At 41.5% G+C, this 17,781-nt stretch overlaps 2 protein-coding genes across 3 annotated transcripts in view; one reads left to right on the top strand and one right to left on the bottom strand.

Moving 5' to 3' along the window:
• Positions 1-17,167, top strand: part of LOC120457278 (polypeptide N-acetylgalactosaminyltransferase 2) — a 22,336-nt gene extending 5,169 nt beyond the window's left edge. For both annotated transcript variants that reach the window (XM_039644726.2, XM_039644717.1), the window contains exons 2-8: positions 308-519; positions 14,147-14,422; positions 14,509-14,720; positions 14,780-14,946; positions 15,033-15,720; positions 15,962-16,134; positions 16,331-17,167. In XM_039644726.2, the coding sequence (XP_039500660.1) occupies positions 433-519; positions 14,147-14,422; positions 14,509-14,720; positions 14,780-14,946; positions 15,033-15,720; positions 15,962-16,134; positions 16,331-16,632 (1,905 nt within the window). In that variant the 5' untranslated portion in view covers positions 308-432 and the 3' untranslated portion in view covers positions 16,633-17,167. The remainder of the gene's footprint in view (positions 1-307; positions 520-14,146; positions 14,423-14,508; positions 14,721-14,779; positions 14,947-15,032; positions 15,721-15,961; positions 16,135-16,330) is intronic.
• Positions 11,025-11,674, bottom strand: LOC120457287. Its single transcript, XM_039644740.1, has one exon. The coding sequence runs from the start codon at positions 11,566-11,568 to the stop codon at positions 11,131-11,133; it is 438 nt and encodes a 145-aa protein (XP_039500674.1). The 5' UTR covers positions 11,569-11,674; the 3' UTR covers positions 11,025-11,130.
• Positions 17,168-17,781: the final 614 nt, after the last annotated feature.

Genomic DNA, 17,781 nt, shown 5'->3' with positions numbered 1-17,781 from the left:
CCCGTGGGCAATTTATTTGTGAAAAGGAGCGAATTAAATGCCAAAACCATTAAAAGCTGCAGATAATCGTTTTGCATTCATGAACGGACCTAATTAAATTCAATTGCATTAAGCTGGCCAGAGTTGAACAATTAAAACGCAAACGCAATTAAACCAAATAAATCGAATAAAGATGGAAAATAGTGCAAAGCAAAAAGAAATTTCAATGAAAACACAATTGAAACAGATACGAAAATTAAGTTTATAAAAATATATATACGAGTATATTTTGTTTACACTCATTCCAATGCATTTGTTCTGCCTGCAGTGAAAGAGCGCATAATTCGTTTGCCAAAACAACCAAACCAAATAGTAAATAAATAAATATCGAAGTGAACGTGATACGTCCTCAACCCAATTAGGAGTTAAATATATAAACATCAGCTATCCACAATGCGTCGCAACATCAAATTGATTGTATTCGTGAGCATCATCTGGATGTTCGTGATGGTCTACTACTTCCAGTCCAGCACAGAGAAGGTAAGTTAGACATGGAGTTACTCTTTAAAATAGCTCAACTGGGAGGTACTTTTGCAGGTTTAAAAAGATGAATATCTTATCATCATTGGTACACGCATTTCTGCTCAATTTCCTTTTCCTGTCGTCTTGTCTTGTTATCTTCCAACTCATTTACAAATGTATATCCATATATACTTTTCTGATCACGAAACTCGTGGCAACTTTGAAGCGGATCCACCTTCCTCTTCCGTCTGAATCATCATTACCATCTTTTTTGATGATGGCATCGCAGAGGACCGTTGCGTATGCCCCCTGCATAGTAATTATTCGATTGCTGCCGCATATAGCTTGCCACCAACTTGACAGCCCATTGTTTTCTCTTTCCACCCGCTCACACCCACTTACCCCCTCACCCGCTCACCCACCTCGTAATTAGCCCCATGTATCTCTTCACCACCTGTATTTTTGTCGCTTACTCTACAAGTTTTAATTAAGTTTTTTTTTTCGACTGTCAGCTTGTGTTTATTTATTAGAGATATAGCTACAGTTTGGGGTTACAAGAAGTCATTTTCGGGGGGCTTTCTTATCAGAAACTGCGTTGCTGGTGCGGAAAATGAAGGCAAATTTTGTGTGTCATAAAACACACCAATTAAAATTATCTTTATGGGTTTGCCACTTTGCATGCAGGACACATCAAGTGGGTCAGCTAGCTCCAACTATAAATGCAGGCTTTGCTCACCGTAGGCATTAAAAGATTACATTAAAAGAACAATTTTATCTTCTTTCAATTTGGAATATCCCATGGAGGTACATATACTATATACCTAGAGCTTGTACTTTTTCTATATATTATGTTGTCGTAAATTGTTTTTGTCTGCCGCACACGTGTACTAGAATTGAATTTGGTTTCTTGTGTTTACTTATTTATCCAGCCAGCGAGAGCAACGGCAAATTTCGATTGTGTTTCTGCAGAGAAAATAAATATATTTCAGCACGACACGAAGGAAATGCACCCTCATACACGACGAGCCGAAATGTCAATTTATTTCAGCAATTTCAAATATATTTTTTACTCTATTTTGTTAGCGCATTGAGCGGGGGAAAATTACATTCTCTGTAAAATAAATAAAAACACAGCGTAAAAGTGGGTTGCAAAAAACGTGGCATGCATCATCCGTTTTTTATGACTTTAATGTGTTAAGCAAAAAAATCCTTTAAATTTATTCACCACTTTGAGAGATGTTCTGGCATTCATAGCCGTTGTATCTGCATTTTTTCATCCTGCCAAAATTGGGAACCAAAAATTAAAAATGACGCAAACAAGTCTTAAAATATTTTAAAAGCTTTTATCACTGCTGGAAGAGTGGAAATATCTGCAAATAGTTTAAAGTTGACTAATAGACAGACGAATACGCTTTTCTATATAAGAATGATTAATATTTGAAATATGAATTTATTATAAGCATTATAGTTAAGTACAGCAAATATAATAGGTAGAAAAAAATCAATTCAATTAAGCTCTCTTAATTACACGTTTGATCCTTAACAATGGCCTTTCAATTGAGAAAAGCGATTATTATGAAAAATGCTGCCGAGCAGCAGAGTATTTAAAAATTAAAACGTAAATCTGCACAAATGAAGCCGATTATGGTGCAAATAAAATTTCACAGACTCTCGCCTCAACATCATCATCATGGCTACCACCATGACCAGCTGACCATCGCCGTGGTCAAAAGCGGAGTTCCAGCCACTTGGGATCCTCGTCTTTCCCCGTCTGTGTCCCCATTGCAATCATCTTCCTTTTACCACTGCATCGAAATAATTTTTCATGTAAACTTGATTTATTTTCCTTTTTTGCGCTGCGAATGAAATGCAGGAAATGCAGACTGCACTCCACTCACTGCACTCTCGGTCATTGGTTTTTCAATCATTTATTTTCAGCAGTAGCAAAAGCAGTACTTCCCACTTTTGATAAGCTGTCCACTGCCCGAATCTCGTTTAATTATTTAGTTATTTTTGAACAAGCTTATTAAAGCTACACGCGTTCCTGAATTTCTGATTAGATTATGCTTTGTTTGCTGATCAGTTAAACATTATCTGTTGTTAGATGGTGAGAATTAATAATAACTTTTCTGGTACTTTTCTAGACTAAACTCAAGTATCTTAGAGAGTAAAGTGTTTACTATAGCTAGTTAATATATTAATCATTTCTGCCATAGCTTAAATCCAACCTAAGCTCACTACGATTTTATTCAGCATTTTGAGAGCCATTCGATCGATGGATTACATCTTTGCTCTCCAGTTGGGCGATTCAATGACATTTCATTCATAAAACCACATCCGAGTTTTCTGCCATCTAACGTTCGACTGTAGAGGAGAGCTGCAAACGAATTTGTAAGAAAAATAAATCACAAAAAAAAACTTGCCCCCAAGTCAATCACACATTTAATTTAGTTTAATTGTTAACGGCGTGGAGTTGGTTACATAACCGATTGATTAGTTTTCGCCTTTTTTGTTGGTCTTCTTTCATTTGGTGCGTTAATTACTGTGGGTAAGCGTTTGGAATTCCCGCAGCTTCTCAAAATAGAGTTCAAAATTAAACTTTCTCTTTTGTTTGCAAAGTTTTCCACTTTCGTCTGAGGTCGCGAAGCGGTTTAGCCATGTTTTCAGTAAATTTAAATAAAGAACAGCAAAGAAAGTGGTAGATGTCAGTAGAAACATTTATCGGCTATGACATGCACTAAGTACGAGATTTTATTTAGAACACAGTCTCTTGAATTTAAAAGATGTTTCAGCATCTTGGCCACATGCAAATGAAACCATCATAAATGCAAATTCAGCCAGAAACTATATCCAGAACTTTTCTTTTCCACTTCCCGACCTGCAGCATTTCGAGAGGCTCTTTAACGACTGCCAATTTTGCTTTTATGGCCTTGCTGAAAAAAGGGAAAAAAGAGTCGAAATGTGTTATAAATATTTCAAGTTCAAACCAAAATACTTTCGAAGACCTTAACGGCTCATGAATTCGATTTATAGCCCCGCATATCACGGAGTGGTCTATAAAAACTCCATTCCATACACAAAACACTAAATCTGCAGGGAAAAAAGCAAACTTAAAATTTGCGTGACAGAGCAAGTTACGCTCTGGTTGACAATCCACATCACTTTACCCACAGATGGGGACAAAAAACGCACTGAAACAGAAACAGAATGCCAGAGATTCAGCAAAAAAGTAATTTGCACTTGAAAACACTCGAAATTAATTTCAATTAAGTTCAATAGACGCCGTTGATCGAGCTTAGAAACCAAACTGCTTTTTGCGGTGGAAAATAATTAGAGTGCGGCGAATGAAATCAGATCGTTCAAAGAATGTTGAGAAATTTAATGCGACCAGTTTCTATGGAGTTTTCTGAGAACCAACTGTTTCACTTAAGTGCTTGCTTTTAAATGATTAAATAAATAAAATTGAATATTTTCAATCATCAGTGAATTCATCATCATCAATACACCAGATCACTCAAAAGCCTTAACCAATTAATACAACCCTCCTCATTTAATGACAGCCTTCTTGGCCACAAGATAAATTAGCATTTTATCAACAAACTCGTCTTGGACTTTTTGAGTTTCGGCTGTCAATGACAACCTGGCTGGCCCAAAAGAACAACTCGAGTTTACAAAGTTCACTTGTATCTTGTATCTGGCATTTGGAGAACGCTTTGATTTACTATGAATAATTAACGATGCTAATCTGCAGACAGGCTTGACTTTTGATTTTCTTGAGTAATTTGTGGCTAGGGTGAAGCAAGGGAAGGGGGGTTTGGTCCAGCGTAGAGGTCACAGTCGGCGCAGATGACAATCTTCTCGCTCGACCGGCTATGGGCATAATATTTTTGAATGGGCCCAACCGGTTATCCGTACCTTCATTTGCCTGCGGCCTCTGGACTTCCAACGGACCATCTGCTGCTGCTTTTTGTGTTGCTGCGGGGGATGCTGCTGCTGCTGCTGCTGCTGCTGTTGCTGCTGTTGCTGCTGATGCTGCTTCTGCTGTTGCTACTGCTGCTGTTGCTGCTGTTGCTGCTGTTTCTACTGCTTCTGCTGCTGCTGATGTCCAGCCATTTGTGCTGAATGGTATCTTATTATGTTGCAGCTTCCGTTGTTGCTGCCGCGAATCATATTGTTCATGCCACGCATTTTGCCAATGGGTTCCCAGTTTTTACTGTTGCTGTTGACACATCATGCAACACAACTAAATAGCTACAACTCATCCTGTTTCGGCTTTGTTACTTTCGACTTTGCACTTGCCGCCGCACTTGCCGCTGCAGTGGCAACTTTATCCTTGGCTGCTGCTGCTGCATCTTGCGCTGCAACTGCTGCTGCACTTACAGATTCCCTGGCAGCAACGGCGGTAGCTGATGCCTTTGCCCGGACCGCAATTGCTGCAGCTGCGGATTTTTCCTTGGCCGTCGATGCAGCCCATGCTGCAGTTTCCCTTGTTGCAGCTGCGGCAGCTGTGGCCCTTTCCTTGGTGTATTCGGCAGCACTCGATGCCTTATCCCTGACTGCAATGGCCGCACTGGATGCACTCTGCTGAACGGCCACTGCTGCTCCTGCGGCTTTCTCTTTGGCTGAAACTGCTGCCGCTCCTGCCTTATCCTTTGCAGAAACTGCTGCCGCTCCTGCCTTGTCCTTTGCAGATGCTGCAGCTGCTCCTGCTTTATCCTTGGCAGCAGTGGCCGCTGCTCCTGCCGCTTCCTTGGCTCCTGCCGCCTTCGCCTTGGCCGCCTGGGCAGCTGATGCCGCAGCTTCTTTTGCAGCTGTGGCTGTGGTTGCTCCTGCTTTTTTCTTGCCCTCATCCATTGCGTAAGCTAACCGCAACCCAACGCATCGAGGCAAGGTCGTCTGGTTTCGCTTTCGGCCTCAGCCACCGCGTTCGCTGAATTGCTCGTGTCGATTTACACAGCAAAAAAGATATTGAGTTTCATGTTATTCCAACAGATATACAATTTTTGTAAACATGACTGCTTTCGACATGTGTTGTACAAAATATATGTTTTGAAGTTTGTTTTTGCAAACAGCAAAATAAAGGGAATTTCTTTAAAAAAACAACTTTTCTAGCTGCTCTTTTGGCATCTGAAAATTTTGTTTGTATACAAACCGGTCACGCTGGCATCGCTATCGCCCATATTTTTGGTAGTTGCCTGCGGACCACTTTCAGTTTCGATTTGCTGATTTTTATTGTTATTTTACAACTTGTTTGGACTACTTCCTATTGCGGCCAGCAGCAGAGACCCCCAAAAAGGCACAACAATGATAAATGTGGCCAGGGAAGTGATTTCGATTTCAGCAAATGGGATGTAGGAGAGCTGCCATGAACTTTGAACTATCAATAAAGCTGTTCATGCGCTCAAGTATATAAGAAATGGGTGACAAAAACAGCCATCTAACTTGGGGTCTTAAGCCCTAGGAGTCAGAGGTCACCAAGTCTGATCCCAAGCAGTATGTTTAAAACCGAAATGTTTCACCTCTGGCCACTTGACCAACTGACACGCGAGGTATCTCCAGTGACCCAACACATCACTTAAACGAGGCTCGTCTTGAAAATAATGTTACAAAAACATAAAGCCCCTCGAGAGCAGAAATATGTTTGCCCAACACTCGGCACTTGGGTACGTCAACTTAACGTGTTTTGCGTCATAAAGTTCAAGTTCATTATGCCATGTAGGAGGCGAAGTAACAACCAGTTAACAACTCGCATGATGAGGGAGTCCGGTGGCGCCCACAAGCCACCGCAAAGGAAAACAAAGGCAGAAAGTAACAACACTCTGCTTAAGTGCCACTTGCCGGCGATTACACAAACAAACATGGCCAAACAAAAACACGGCCATAATTGCATGGCTCTTTTTTGGGTATTAAATAATTATTATTTAATAATGAGCAGATGCCACGGCTAAGAAATCGGGCGAAGGGGCGTGGGAATGTGGAGTGATGGGATGCAGCTTTAATGTGGGTCAGCCAACAACCCATTTTTTATATGTTGCGACCTTCAGATGCTCCCTTTAAACAAAAAATAACACAAATATTTGCTAGCACTTTTTATAGCAACTAAAATGCTGCAGCATAGCATACTTTATAAAATAGATTGTTTTTTTGTAAAAAATTGCACGTTTTAAATTACCAAAGAATAAGAATTAATTTATGCGAATATTTTCGATTTAAGCGGCTTTCTCGTTGCTCATTTAAAACCTAATCAGCAGCAGCACTTTGACATTTTAATTCAGACGAGACCTTCTTTCGTGACTCATGATCGAAATACATTTAAATGTCAATTCAAAGATGATCATTTAAATGCGGCTTTCGAGCCCGGCCAAGTGAAAGTACCGGTTTCATTGGTCTTTAGCGGTTTCAACGGCAAATGCAGACAATTGAACAAGTCGAGAAAGTCCGAGGAGCGAAGACAATTCAAATGCATGTAATACTGTCTCCAATTGTCGGGCAAAACGGTTCGTATTCCGTTCGTTTTTTTTTATTTTATCTCCTCGCAGCTAACTGAATACAAAAATTGCCTGGCGAGGTTTTCGTAATTTTTTTACTATGCGATTTTCGGCCATTTTCAGCCACTCAAGTAGTGGCATTCACCTCCGTTTTTTTTTTTTTTTGTTTTTTGCTCAGCTTTTGGCTTTTTGCGGGTTCGCTTCTCCTTTTTTATGGCCAACAGTTGTGGATGTTGGTCTTTTATTGTTTGACTTGTTTGCAACGGGAGGAAAGGGCAAGCACTGAACATTGACAGTGATTGGCTTTAGTTTGCCGTCATGTAAAATTGAAATTAGTCTCAAACAGATCTGTAAATTAATCTGAACATTTAAGCAGCGCTTGGTTTAAAAGGATTTGTAGGGCTTATAATTAATCACGAAAATAATAAATTATCAGTCAGTGGACAGCAAATAAATCTGTAGCAAATTAGGCTGCAATGCGACGATCTAAATGTTTAATCCGGCTGATAATCGTGATTGGCTCATTTATTGAAATGCGGTTAAATATTTAGCCGCATCGATGCTGCTAATAAACTAATTAAAACATTGCCGCGCTGAAATGAATAAACACCAATTTCGAGCGCAAATAAACAAGCACCACAGTGACCACAACCACTGGTTTTGAGGTCATCTGCATTAGTTCCATCCAAAGCGGATAATATAGCTCCCAGCAAAAAAAACAGAGATACATATGCTGCAGCCAGAAGATAGATACAATTAATATGACTTCACAATTGTCGTTTCTATGTACCATCTATTTTTTTCTTTCCTTCTTGTTTTTGTTTCGATGGTCGCAGGCTTCTGGCAATTTGTCCTCCCCGGCGACCCTCTGCAAACACAGTGCATCCATCAACTGATTGTTTCACTGTCTCAAATGTATCTCTCCTCATGCGATTGTGTATCCCAATCCCACAGCAGACTATGAGTGAGCTCACTGTAGCCTGACTGATGACATGTGCCGGCCTCCCCAATCGCACACTGCACTGAAATAAGACTAAATACTCACAAATGTCTAAATATCTACCTATCAAATGTTATATGGCAGTGTCAGTCACACTTTTATAGGCAATTATAAAAGGCTTACCTTTTATGGCACTCTGAACAAATGCTATTTTTTAAGTGTTATTATCAGATCTTCTAACTAATTATATTGTGAATACTTTCTTATGGAGCCACTGTGCCTATCTGAAAATCGGTTTCTTTATCCGTCCTTTTTCGAGGGCGTCACCAGCTGCCGGACTCCAATTTGAGCTTAATCATCGAAAAGTTCACATGCCCATGAGTCATCATCATTCACAGGCAGATTGAGGCGAATGGAAAACACTCAAACATGAACCCCGATAGCAACTGACATAATAGGAAAAGCAAAGGAAAAAGAGCAATATCCACAATTTGTTATGGTTGTCTAGATGTCTAGATGACTTCGGTGCCAAGAGCGCTTTAATGGATGACCCACATTTGCGGCCACCAGTTGATTATAAAGTGCGTTAATGGATGTAAGGCGTGAATTTCTCCGGCTAATTTCCAAGTTGGCCTTAATTGATTTTCTCCACTCGCCCGGAAAGTCAAAGGTTAAGCCCGAAGGCGTGGCCAAATGCAATATCCCATTGTCTGGCAGCCAGACTCAACGCCCATAAGACCACGAAATTTATGCAAAACACTTCAATATATTTTATGGAACGAACTCGTGTCGCAACCAAGGAACAGTAGCCTCTTGTCTTGTGGGTTTTATGTTAGGCACACTGGGGCAGTTGGGCAGTTGGGCAGTTGGGCAAAGTCACTCACAGTGGCAATTTGGACGCAAAACATCCGCCAGCACACAGGCCCAAAACCTCAAACATGCAACAGCTGCAACCGCTGCAAGTTGCAAGTAGCAAGTAGCAAGTTGCAATTTATTGCAGCTTCATCTGCACGGACCACTAACTGCAAATGATGCTCCAGAGGCTCCAGGGACGGGCGAATCCACAAAATGTTTCTGGCCCTAAGCTAAAATGTGGATCTGTGGGCCTGCGGGCTCAGAAATGGCTAAAACACACTTGGTTTAGCATTAATTTTAATGCTAAAGTGCTGCAAGTGTGACACAAACCGGCTATGCAAGGAGTACTAATTAAGGTAATGATAATGACTTCGTCTTCAGTTTGACATGCAGCCATAAAATGAGCTTAAGAAAATCTAGAAACAAATGTCAAATGCCTTGGTAATAAATATTTGTTGTAGGTGGTAAAATTTTGTTGAAATAAAGTATCAGCTAGCAACCTTTCCATTCGAAAATCACAGATTCCATACGATTCGAGTGGCGCCTATAAAAATAACCATATAAGCTGGTAAATGATGGCTGATCTACGGCCTGACCTTAGTTGAATTGGAAAGGAAGATCAGAAGCAGGGCAAAAAACCAATAACTATATATATATATATATTTAATTGAGCTTTGCAAGGCGAAAGGAAACTTGTTGGCCCAAACTGCAACTGCAGCTGCCGTCACGAGGAAGCCAACCGAAGAGCTAAAAACCATAGATAAAAAGACAAAAAGGCAAAAAGAAGCGGAGACAACGAAGATGCCACACAAAATTTGCTACCAAAACAATTTGCAATTGTTGCTGCTGCTGCTGCTGTTGCTGCTGTTGATGCGGCCGCAATTTGGTTGGCATGGCACACAATTTCCATGCCACAGAAGAGTTGCATGTTGCATAACGCCACTGCAGTTGCCACCACATCACACGGAAAATCGAGGAGTGGAGGGGGGCACCCACCCATGTGAGTTTTCCCATTAACTTGTTGGGTCAATCCATCGCTGGTGTTTGCCAAACATAACAGTTAATTATGCTTCTGTTTGCCATGGGGATTGAGCACTTTTCTCGATTTTCCACTTTTCCTCGCAATCGGCTCATCATCAGTTTCGGCTTTGTCTACCACTTTCAAGTTGCCATTAAACTCTGCTTTAATGCCGGGCCACAAAATGTCATTAATGTCAAAGTAGATGGAAATCTTCTTTGTTTATGATGCGTTGCAAAACAATACCACTCGTACTTTATACTCAATCATCAAAGACTTCAGTGAACTTGCTGCACAATTTCCGAAAATAAAAAGAGAAAATATTAGGCAGTGAAGCAGTTGAAATAATCATTTTTATAACTATTGTATTAATGAATGGGTATATTTTACCAAAAAATTACAAATTTAAACAACTTTATTGATACACATTTTTCTCCTTTATTCCAATGAAATTTGAGACACTTTTTTGTAAGTGAACTAAACGCATTTCTATTGCGAGTAGGCCAAATCGTCTGGCCAAGAACGAGTGAAAAACAAGATTTCGGGGCACATGACATGTGGCATAAACAATTTCCATCAGGGTTCGAGTTCAATGGTCACATTGTTGGCTTGTTTTTCTGCCTGCCGACAGACGGGGCATTTGTCAATATTTTTGGTTTCGAATGGCGTGTAGAGACTTTTAATTGAATTCTGTTGTTTTTCGGTGTTATTTTGATTTGGCCCAATCTGGGAGTGGCGCCCGCAAAAGAAACGAAAAACCCAAAACAGATTGCAATAAATGATAAAGTGTGGTCTCCAATCGCTTCTTCGCATTTTCTTGCCAGCTATATGGGTGAAAACTAAATTTGATACGTTCCAATTACTAAATTATGCAGTTAGGAGCTCTTTCGATGTGAAAATCATTCACCTGGAAGAGTGCACACATTCAGACCATGGAGAAGTGGGAAAAACACGAAGCCCCAACCGAGATTAAAGAAATCTGCGCTCTACTATCGCCCAAACAAACAGACAGCAAAATAAAACAAAATAATGGTTAGGCTTGAGTGAATATGGGGGAGATTATTAAAGCAAATTAAATTTGTGGAAAGACCGCAATGGAGAAAAAGAGGAAAATTGTCACTCACCTAGTAACCTTAGTTATTCAGTAGGCTAACTAATTCATTAAGTTATTCAGTAAGCTAACTAATTAATTAAATCAGTAAATATAAAATTCTAACATAACTGCGCTTGATTTTGGGTTCTTATTCATTTAACTTTACATACCAACTTGAATGAAATGTTTATGAAAGACTAAGGAAAATTTGAAAGTAGAAATGATACAAAATGATCTAATCGGCGTGCTCGCCATGGCCAAGTTCCTCGCAGGCCCGCTTCTCGGCCCCAATCTCGGCCAGCATTTTCTGGGTCTCACGGGCCAAGTTGACCAGGGTGTGGAGCCTGCTCTCCAGGGTATGGATTCGCTTGTTCTGCATTTCGATGATCTTCACATAGCGATTGTTGGTCTCGTCACGCGACTCGGCCAGATTACGCCAGTAGTCGATGTCCTGCACCGCAGGAAAGGATGATGCCTTCTTGAGGTTTCCTATCAGAGCCATTATAATTCTGGACAGAGATCGAAATGAGATGCGAGTTGAAGTTGCCTGGCAGGGCAGCGACTTGGATATGATATCATCGATAACGGAGCCAGCGGAATAGTTGGACTCGAGGTTATGATCCGAGGAAGCCATCGCAGAATGAGAGTGCTTAGAGCTCAAATTGTTAGCCATGTGAAAGTGGTAATCTTAGTAATTTTGAAAGTATTTTGTATTGGCTTATGAATTGTTATACAGTGAGAGATCCTGTTGAAATCAAGCAGATTTCTTATTCAGAGCCTGCTGGGCTATAAAAATCATGTGAAAAATAAAGTCGCAATAAATCTACAAAAATATTAATGCCCCATTGGTTTGCTTTCAATTATTTATTGCAATTTAATGGAGTTAACTTTTGGCAGATTGTTATCTTTGCTCTGCTCACAAATCATCAAAATGGCCAAATAAAGAAAAGCTTCATCAGAACGCCATAAAATCGTATCACAATTTCCATATTTTCTCTGTGACCCCAAGCAAAAAAACAACAACAATCAATGCCATCAAATGGCTATGAACTCAATTCAAAACAATTCGTTTCTCTTTGCTCTTTCATCTGAATTTGGCTGGAAACATTGAACTCGAGCAGTAAACTCATGACCCAAAGAAGTCAACCATTTATAGCAACTTGTTGCTCTGGTTTAGCATGACGCCAAAGTTGATGATCGTTTTTTGCCAAATGTTAATAACAAGTCGAACCAAACTAGAATTTGATGAGTGCCAAGTAGATGATTTCAAGTCTTGACTTTGACCTTTTGAGTGGGCAAAAAGTTTCGTCTTTCGCTTGACGTCAGTGGCATAATTTTCCAGTCATTACTCTCCCGAGGATTTCCACAAATAAATACGGTTTGCAGTGGGATCTGCTCATCCCGAAGGACAAATAAATTTGCAAATGGAGCGGAAAGTTTGCATTTTTATTCTCCGCCATCTTGTGCTAAAAATAGCTCTGTGATTTGAGTCGAATTTCTGATTCATTAGCGCTGGCATTACAGCTACTAAACTGCAATTGCAACTTGACTTCAATGAAGAGGTCTTGTCACAAAGAAAGCTTACTTAGCCTCCTGTTGCTCACGCTGCGTATGCGTAATGCGTGGGTGGCAAGGACTAAGGACACAGCTTGATAGCCAACACCCACGAGGTGTTGGTCATGTGAAGGCGAAGCTGCTTAGGAGTTGCAGTAGGGGGTCATGTTATTGAACCCACATCAATGAAAGGCGAAAAGGGAACATTTGCAGGTCAACAAGATCTTTTCGGCATAACTGGCCTTCTTTATAAGGAAATATAATTACGGCGAACAAGCTGTATCCATTTATTTTCGTTTAAGCCTGGAAAGGGCTTTCCAGTTCAATCCAAAGAATCCAACATCTGCTACGCAGTCAAACCTTTATTACTACTTGCCGGGCCAACTGACCCAGCTAAATTGACAAATGAATCATTTCACTTCGCTAAACAGTGTCCCAATTTAGGAGGTCCTGCTAGAGGGTCCTTATAGCCTGGTCGATTATTAATTGCGCTCTTGCGTTGAATCTATTTGTCAAGAGTTTTGTCAGAAGCTCCTTTATCGGTGGCCCTCTAACTCTGATTTATGTGTGGCAAGCGTATTGAAAGCGATTTCGTTTCTCTTTCAGCTGACTGTGCCACTTTGCGTTGCACGTTGCGTATGCGTGATTTTAATTTTAAGTGGAGCCCCTTTTTTTTTGGCTGGCTCTTTGTTGCCTGCTTTTATGGGTCTTTCTTAGCCTGAAATATGTTGCCTTTTAGATGAAAATTTGGAAGACGTTTTTAACACTAAGCTACCCTTTATTATATTTGAATGTGCTTTTTATGCATAGCTTTGTATGACACGCCTGATTTCAACCCAAAAGCGCTTCCATTTAAAATGTTTCGTGCTTCATCGAGCTGGCACTTATAAATTATTTACTTTAAATGTCCTCAAGCTGAGACGTCCATCCATTTTATTCAGCTACACAGGAGTGGGTATTATATTTAATGCTTGGTCTCAAGGTTATTTTGCTGTCTGCTGTGTGACATTGTAGTCCTTGGTTTTGTCTGTATTTTTAGAAGAACCAGACACATTGATACTTTTTGTTTGGCTATCAAGAGCAATTCAAGTACTAAATTTACAAGAAATTTAAAGAGGTCCTCCTATTTATAATTACTTAACATACTGTGCTATTTTTAAAGGCATTCCGAGTTTTGGCAGGAATTATTACAGGACGCTCTGTAAAAGGTTTTCCATGTTATTTTGGAACGAGTGTGTCGCCGTGGAATCTTGGACATTGTTTTAAAGTGGGTCGTGGTCGTAGTGGTGGCCTGGGCTTTTGTTTCCCAGTTCCTGGCAACATTTGCAATTTATAGATTATTAATCTTGGAGCCAACACGAACAGTGCCTTTCCATTCTCTGTTCTGTTGTGTTTCGGGCTGCAACTTTAGAGAAACTTTGCCGTAAGCCTGCACGAAAACCAAATCCTTTTCATTCCCTATTTGCACTGCCGCAAAAATTTGTTAACTTTATATCGAAGTGTAGCCTTTATTCTTTATTATTTCTTAAATTCCGTGTAAGGCGGTTTAGTGTTTTGTATTTCTCTAAGTGTAGAAGTATTGCTCCCAGTTGAGTTGAGTTATTGCACCGCACGGACGTCAACGTCGCCAATGTGGCGCAGATTAAAGAAATAAATTAAAACACTTGTCTCCACTCGTGGACGGCGTGTCCTTTTAGGTGGAAAATCGAGCGCTGCGGCTACGTGAAGTGGCCACCGCCATGCAGCAGTACCAGGACGACACCTCCTCGGCGAACGCAGCCTCCACCGCCCGCCAGTGGGCGCCAGCTGGCGGAGGAGCGGGTCCAGGAGCGGCGGCGGGCGGAGCAGCTGGCAGCGGGGCCGACGATCCCGGTGGCAATGTCATCCTAATCGGTTCGGTGAAGGACTTCGAGCGCAATGCGGTCCACGGCCTCAAGTTAAATGGGATTGTGGCTCTGGAGGAGACTTCGCAGGTAAGAGGTTCTTCTAGTTTTAGAATTTTATGATAGCTTCTCTGGATAATTGCAATGAAATAATATTTTTGATGCCACACATCCAGGGTCTGAGTGGAGGAACAGGTGGACCTGGTGGTCGCTTGCCAGTGGCTCCCAGTGGTCGTGGCACCGAGGTGGAGTACTTCAATGAGGCGGGCTACATTCGGGCGGGCGCCCTGCGCAATGGCGAAGATCCCTATATACGGAATCGTTTCAATCAGGAGGCCAGCGATGCGCTGCCCAGCAATCGGGATATACCCGACACCAGAAATCCCATGTAGGTTTCGAGGAATACATTTTGGAGTAGGAGTGCTTTAAAGTTACATTATATGCCAGGTGCCGAACCAAGAAGTACCGCGAAGATCTGCCCGAGACGAGTGTCATCATTACCTTCCACAACGAGGCGCGGTCCACTTTGCTGCGAACCATTGTGAGTGTCCTCAATCGCAGTCCCGAGCACCTGATACGCGAAATCGTCCTGGTTGATGACTACAGTGATCATCGTAAGTGATTCTGTGCAATTGATAATATAAAAACGATTTTATGGTTTTATAATATTTAACAAATAATCTCCAAACCACCTTTCCAGCTGAGGATGGTCTGGAGCTGGCCAAGATCGACAAGGTGCGGGTGATCCGCAACGACAAGCGCGAGGGTCTGGTGAGGTCGAGGGTCAAGGGTGCGGATGCCGCTGTGAGTAGTGTACTGACCTTCCTCGACAGCCACGTGGAGTGCAACGAGATGTGGCTGGAGCCTCTCCTAGAACGCGTTCGCGAGGATCCCACACGCGTCGTGTGTCCCGTGATCGATGTGATCAGCATGGATAACTTCCAGTATATCGGCGCCTCGGCCGATTTGCGCGGCGGCTTCGACTGGAACCTGATCTTCAAGTGGGAGTACCTCAGTCCCTCGGAGCGGGCAATGCGCCACAACGATCCCACCACGGCCATCCGGACACCGATGATCGCCGGCGGGCTGTTCGTCATCGACAAGGCGTACTTCAACAAGCTGGGCAAGTACGACATGAAAATGGACGTGTGGGGCGGCGAGAATCTGGAGATCTCGTTCCGCGTCTGGCAGTGCGGTGGTAGTTTGGAAATCATACCCTGCAGCCGGGTGGGTCACGTATTCCGCAAACGGCATCCGTACACCTTCCCCGGCGGAAGCGGCAACGTCTTTGCCCGGAACACACGACGTGCGGCGGAGGTCTGGATGGATGACTACAAGCAGCACTACTACAATGCCGTGCCACTCGCCAAGAACATTCCCTTGGGCAAGTGAGTACACTGAACGAAATCACATGACCACATACATATGGGCCTCGGGTTTAAACAGCTTCCTGTACTTCTGGGAAGTTAGGGAATACCTTGTTTGAGTTTATTCACTTACCCTGATTTTTTTTATTCATTTAATATTTGATTTTTCACATAAATTGTTGTGGTGAGCCAAATACTTTAGCCAAGTTATTTATTGCACATTGTTTTCGTTCTTGTACCACCTCATTTCCCTGCCACCCAGCATTGATGACCGTCTGGCTTTGAAGGAGAAATTGCATTGCAAGCCGTTCAAATGGTATCTGGAGAATGTCTATCCCGACCTGCAGGCACCCGACCCACAGGAGGTTGGCCAATTCCGACAGGATAGCACCGAGTGCTTGGACACAATGGGCCACTTAATCGACGGCACTGTGGGTGAGTTCAAGTGTCCTTTTGTTTCTTGAGTTTGATAAAGTTGAAGCGAAACAAACAAATGAATGCTACAAGAAAGCCCTTGCCAAAGTATGCAAAAATTTAGAAATTTTTAACTGCATACTTGTAGACTGCCATAAAAGTTGTTTTAATAGTACATTCATAATCTATTTGCATTCCTCCCCCGTAATCCTCTTAGGAATTTTCCCGTGCCACAACACCGGCGGCAATCAGGAGTGGGCCTTCACGAAGCGCGGCGAGATCAAGCACGATGACCTCTGCCTGACCCTGGTCACCTTCGCCCGGGGCTCCCAGGTGGTCCTGAAGGCGTGCGACGACTCGGAGAATCAGCGTTGGATCATGCGGGAGGGCGGTCTGGTGCGGCACTACAAGATCAACGTGTGCCTGGACTCCAGGGATCAGTCGCAGCAGGGCGTGAGTGCCCAGCACTGCAACTCGGCACTGGGCACGCAGCGGTGGTCCTTCGGGAAGTATGCGTGAGGAAGAGGACTTGGTTTCGAGTAAACTGAATGGAGGATAATGCAGGATCGGTCGTGATATATGTGCAAGTCGATGGGAGGAAGCCTACCTAACGCGATGCGGATTGTATGTGTACTGTACTGTGTACTTGTAATGATTTAACCATGTTCATTTGTTGCTGAACGCAAGCACTCATACACAATATATATACATATGTATATATATATATTAACTGCATGGATACGGAATAAGTTCAGCTTTAGTTAAAAATCAAATCAACTGCTCGCGGGGGGGTTAATGTTAAACGCTACCTAAACGAAAAAACCAACATATAAAGGGCATACAAAAAATGTACTTAGACTGATTAATTTTTTGTATATGTATAAAACTATATGAAAATCAAATGATACTGCAACCCTAATGCAACCTTTGGCAGCTGATTAACACTTAACACTAAACTGTAACTAATTTGCATTCCCACACGGCACACATTCATTCAAGTCAATTAAGATCTATACGAAAATGCCACAAATTAGTATCCACATATGGTCCGTTTCAAAAAAAAAAAAACCTAGATACCCAAGCTCAGAGTCTTCTCAAACTTGTACTTAAAATAAAACATGAAATGTTATCATTAGTTCTAATTATACACCTAAGTGAAATCATTTAAAAATTATTGACAACTGTGTGAAATATGTATGTGTATATATTGAGGAAGACATTTTATTTGAATGTTTATCGAAGGCCAAAAAAAAGCAAGACAGAACATTTCGTTTAAATGCATTAAACATTTAAATACTGCAGGAAAAGCGTATAAATTGGATTGCCTCTTGTGTTTAACAATCAATTGGTTGTTATTTCGAATGCATAAATCATTTGAAGTTTTAAAAGGAAGATTTGGTTGCTTTTTATCACCGACAGACAACCGAATCGAATTGTGAGCATATTTTTTCCAATAAATTCTCTTAATTAAAATGGCTGGCAAAAACACGAATGATTTGAAATAAAGACGAAAAGACACAAACCAAATATTGTACATTTGTTTGTAAGCAAAACAAAAATGAATAATTAAACATGAATTTTTAATTTAAAACCAATAGAGAGGCAACAAAAAATGAAAACAATAAATGGAAACATTAAAAAACAAGTGCAAAGTGTTTTTCTTTTATA

This window comes from Drosophila santomea, chromosome 2L, assembly GCF_016746245.2.
Source record: "Drosophila santomea strain STO CAGO 1482 chromosome 2L, Prin_Dsan_1.1, whole genome shotgun sequence".
Taxonomy (NCBI): domain Eukaryota; kingdom Metazoa; phylum Arthropoda; class Insecta; order Diptera; family Drosophilidae; genus Drosophila; species Drosophila santomea.
The sequence above is the reverse complement of the archived record's forward strand: the minus strand, read 5'-3'. Positions and strand labels throughout refer to the sequence as shown.

Coding starts and splice junctions, on each gene's coding strand:
- LOC120457287 (XM_039644740.1), bottom strand. CDS start 11,568: ATGGCTAACAATTTGAGCTCTAAGCACTCTCATTCTGCGATGGCTTCC.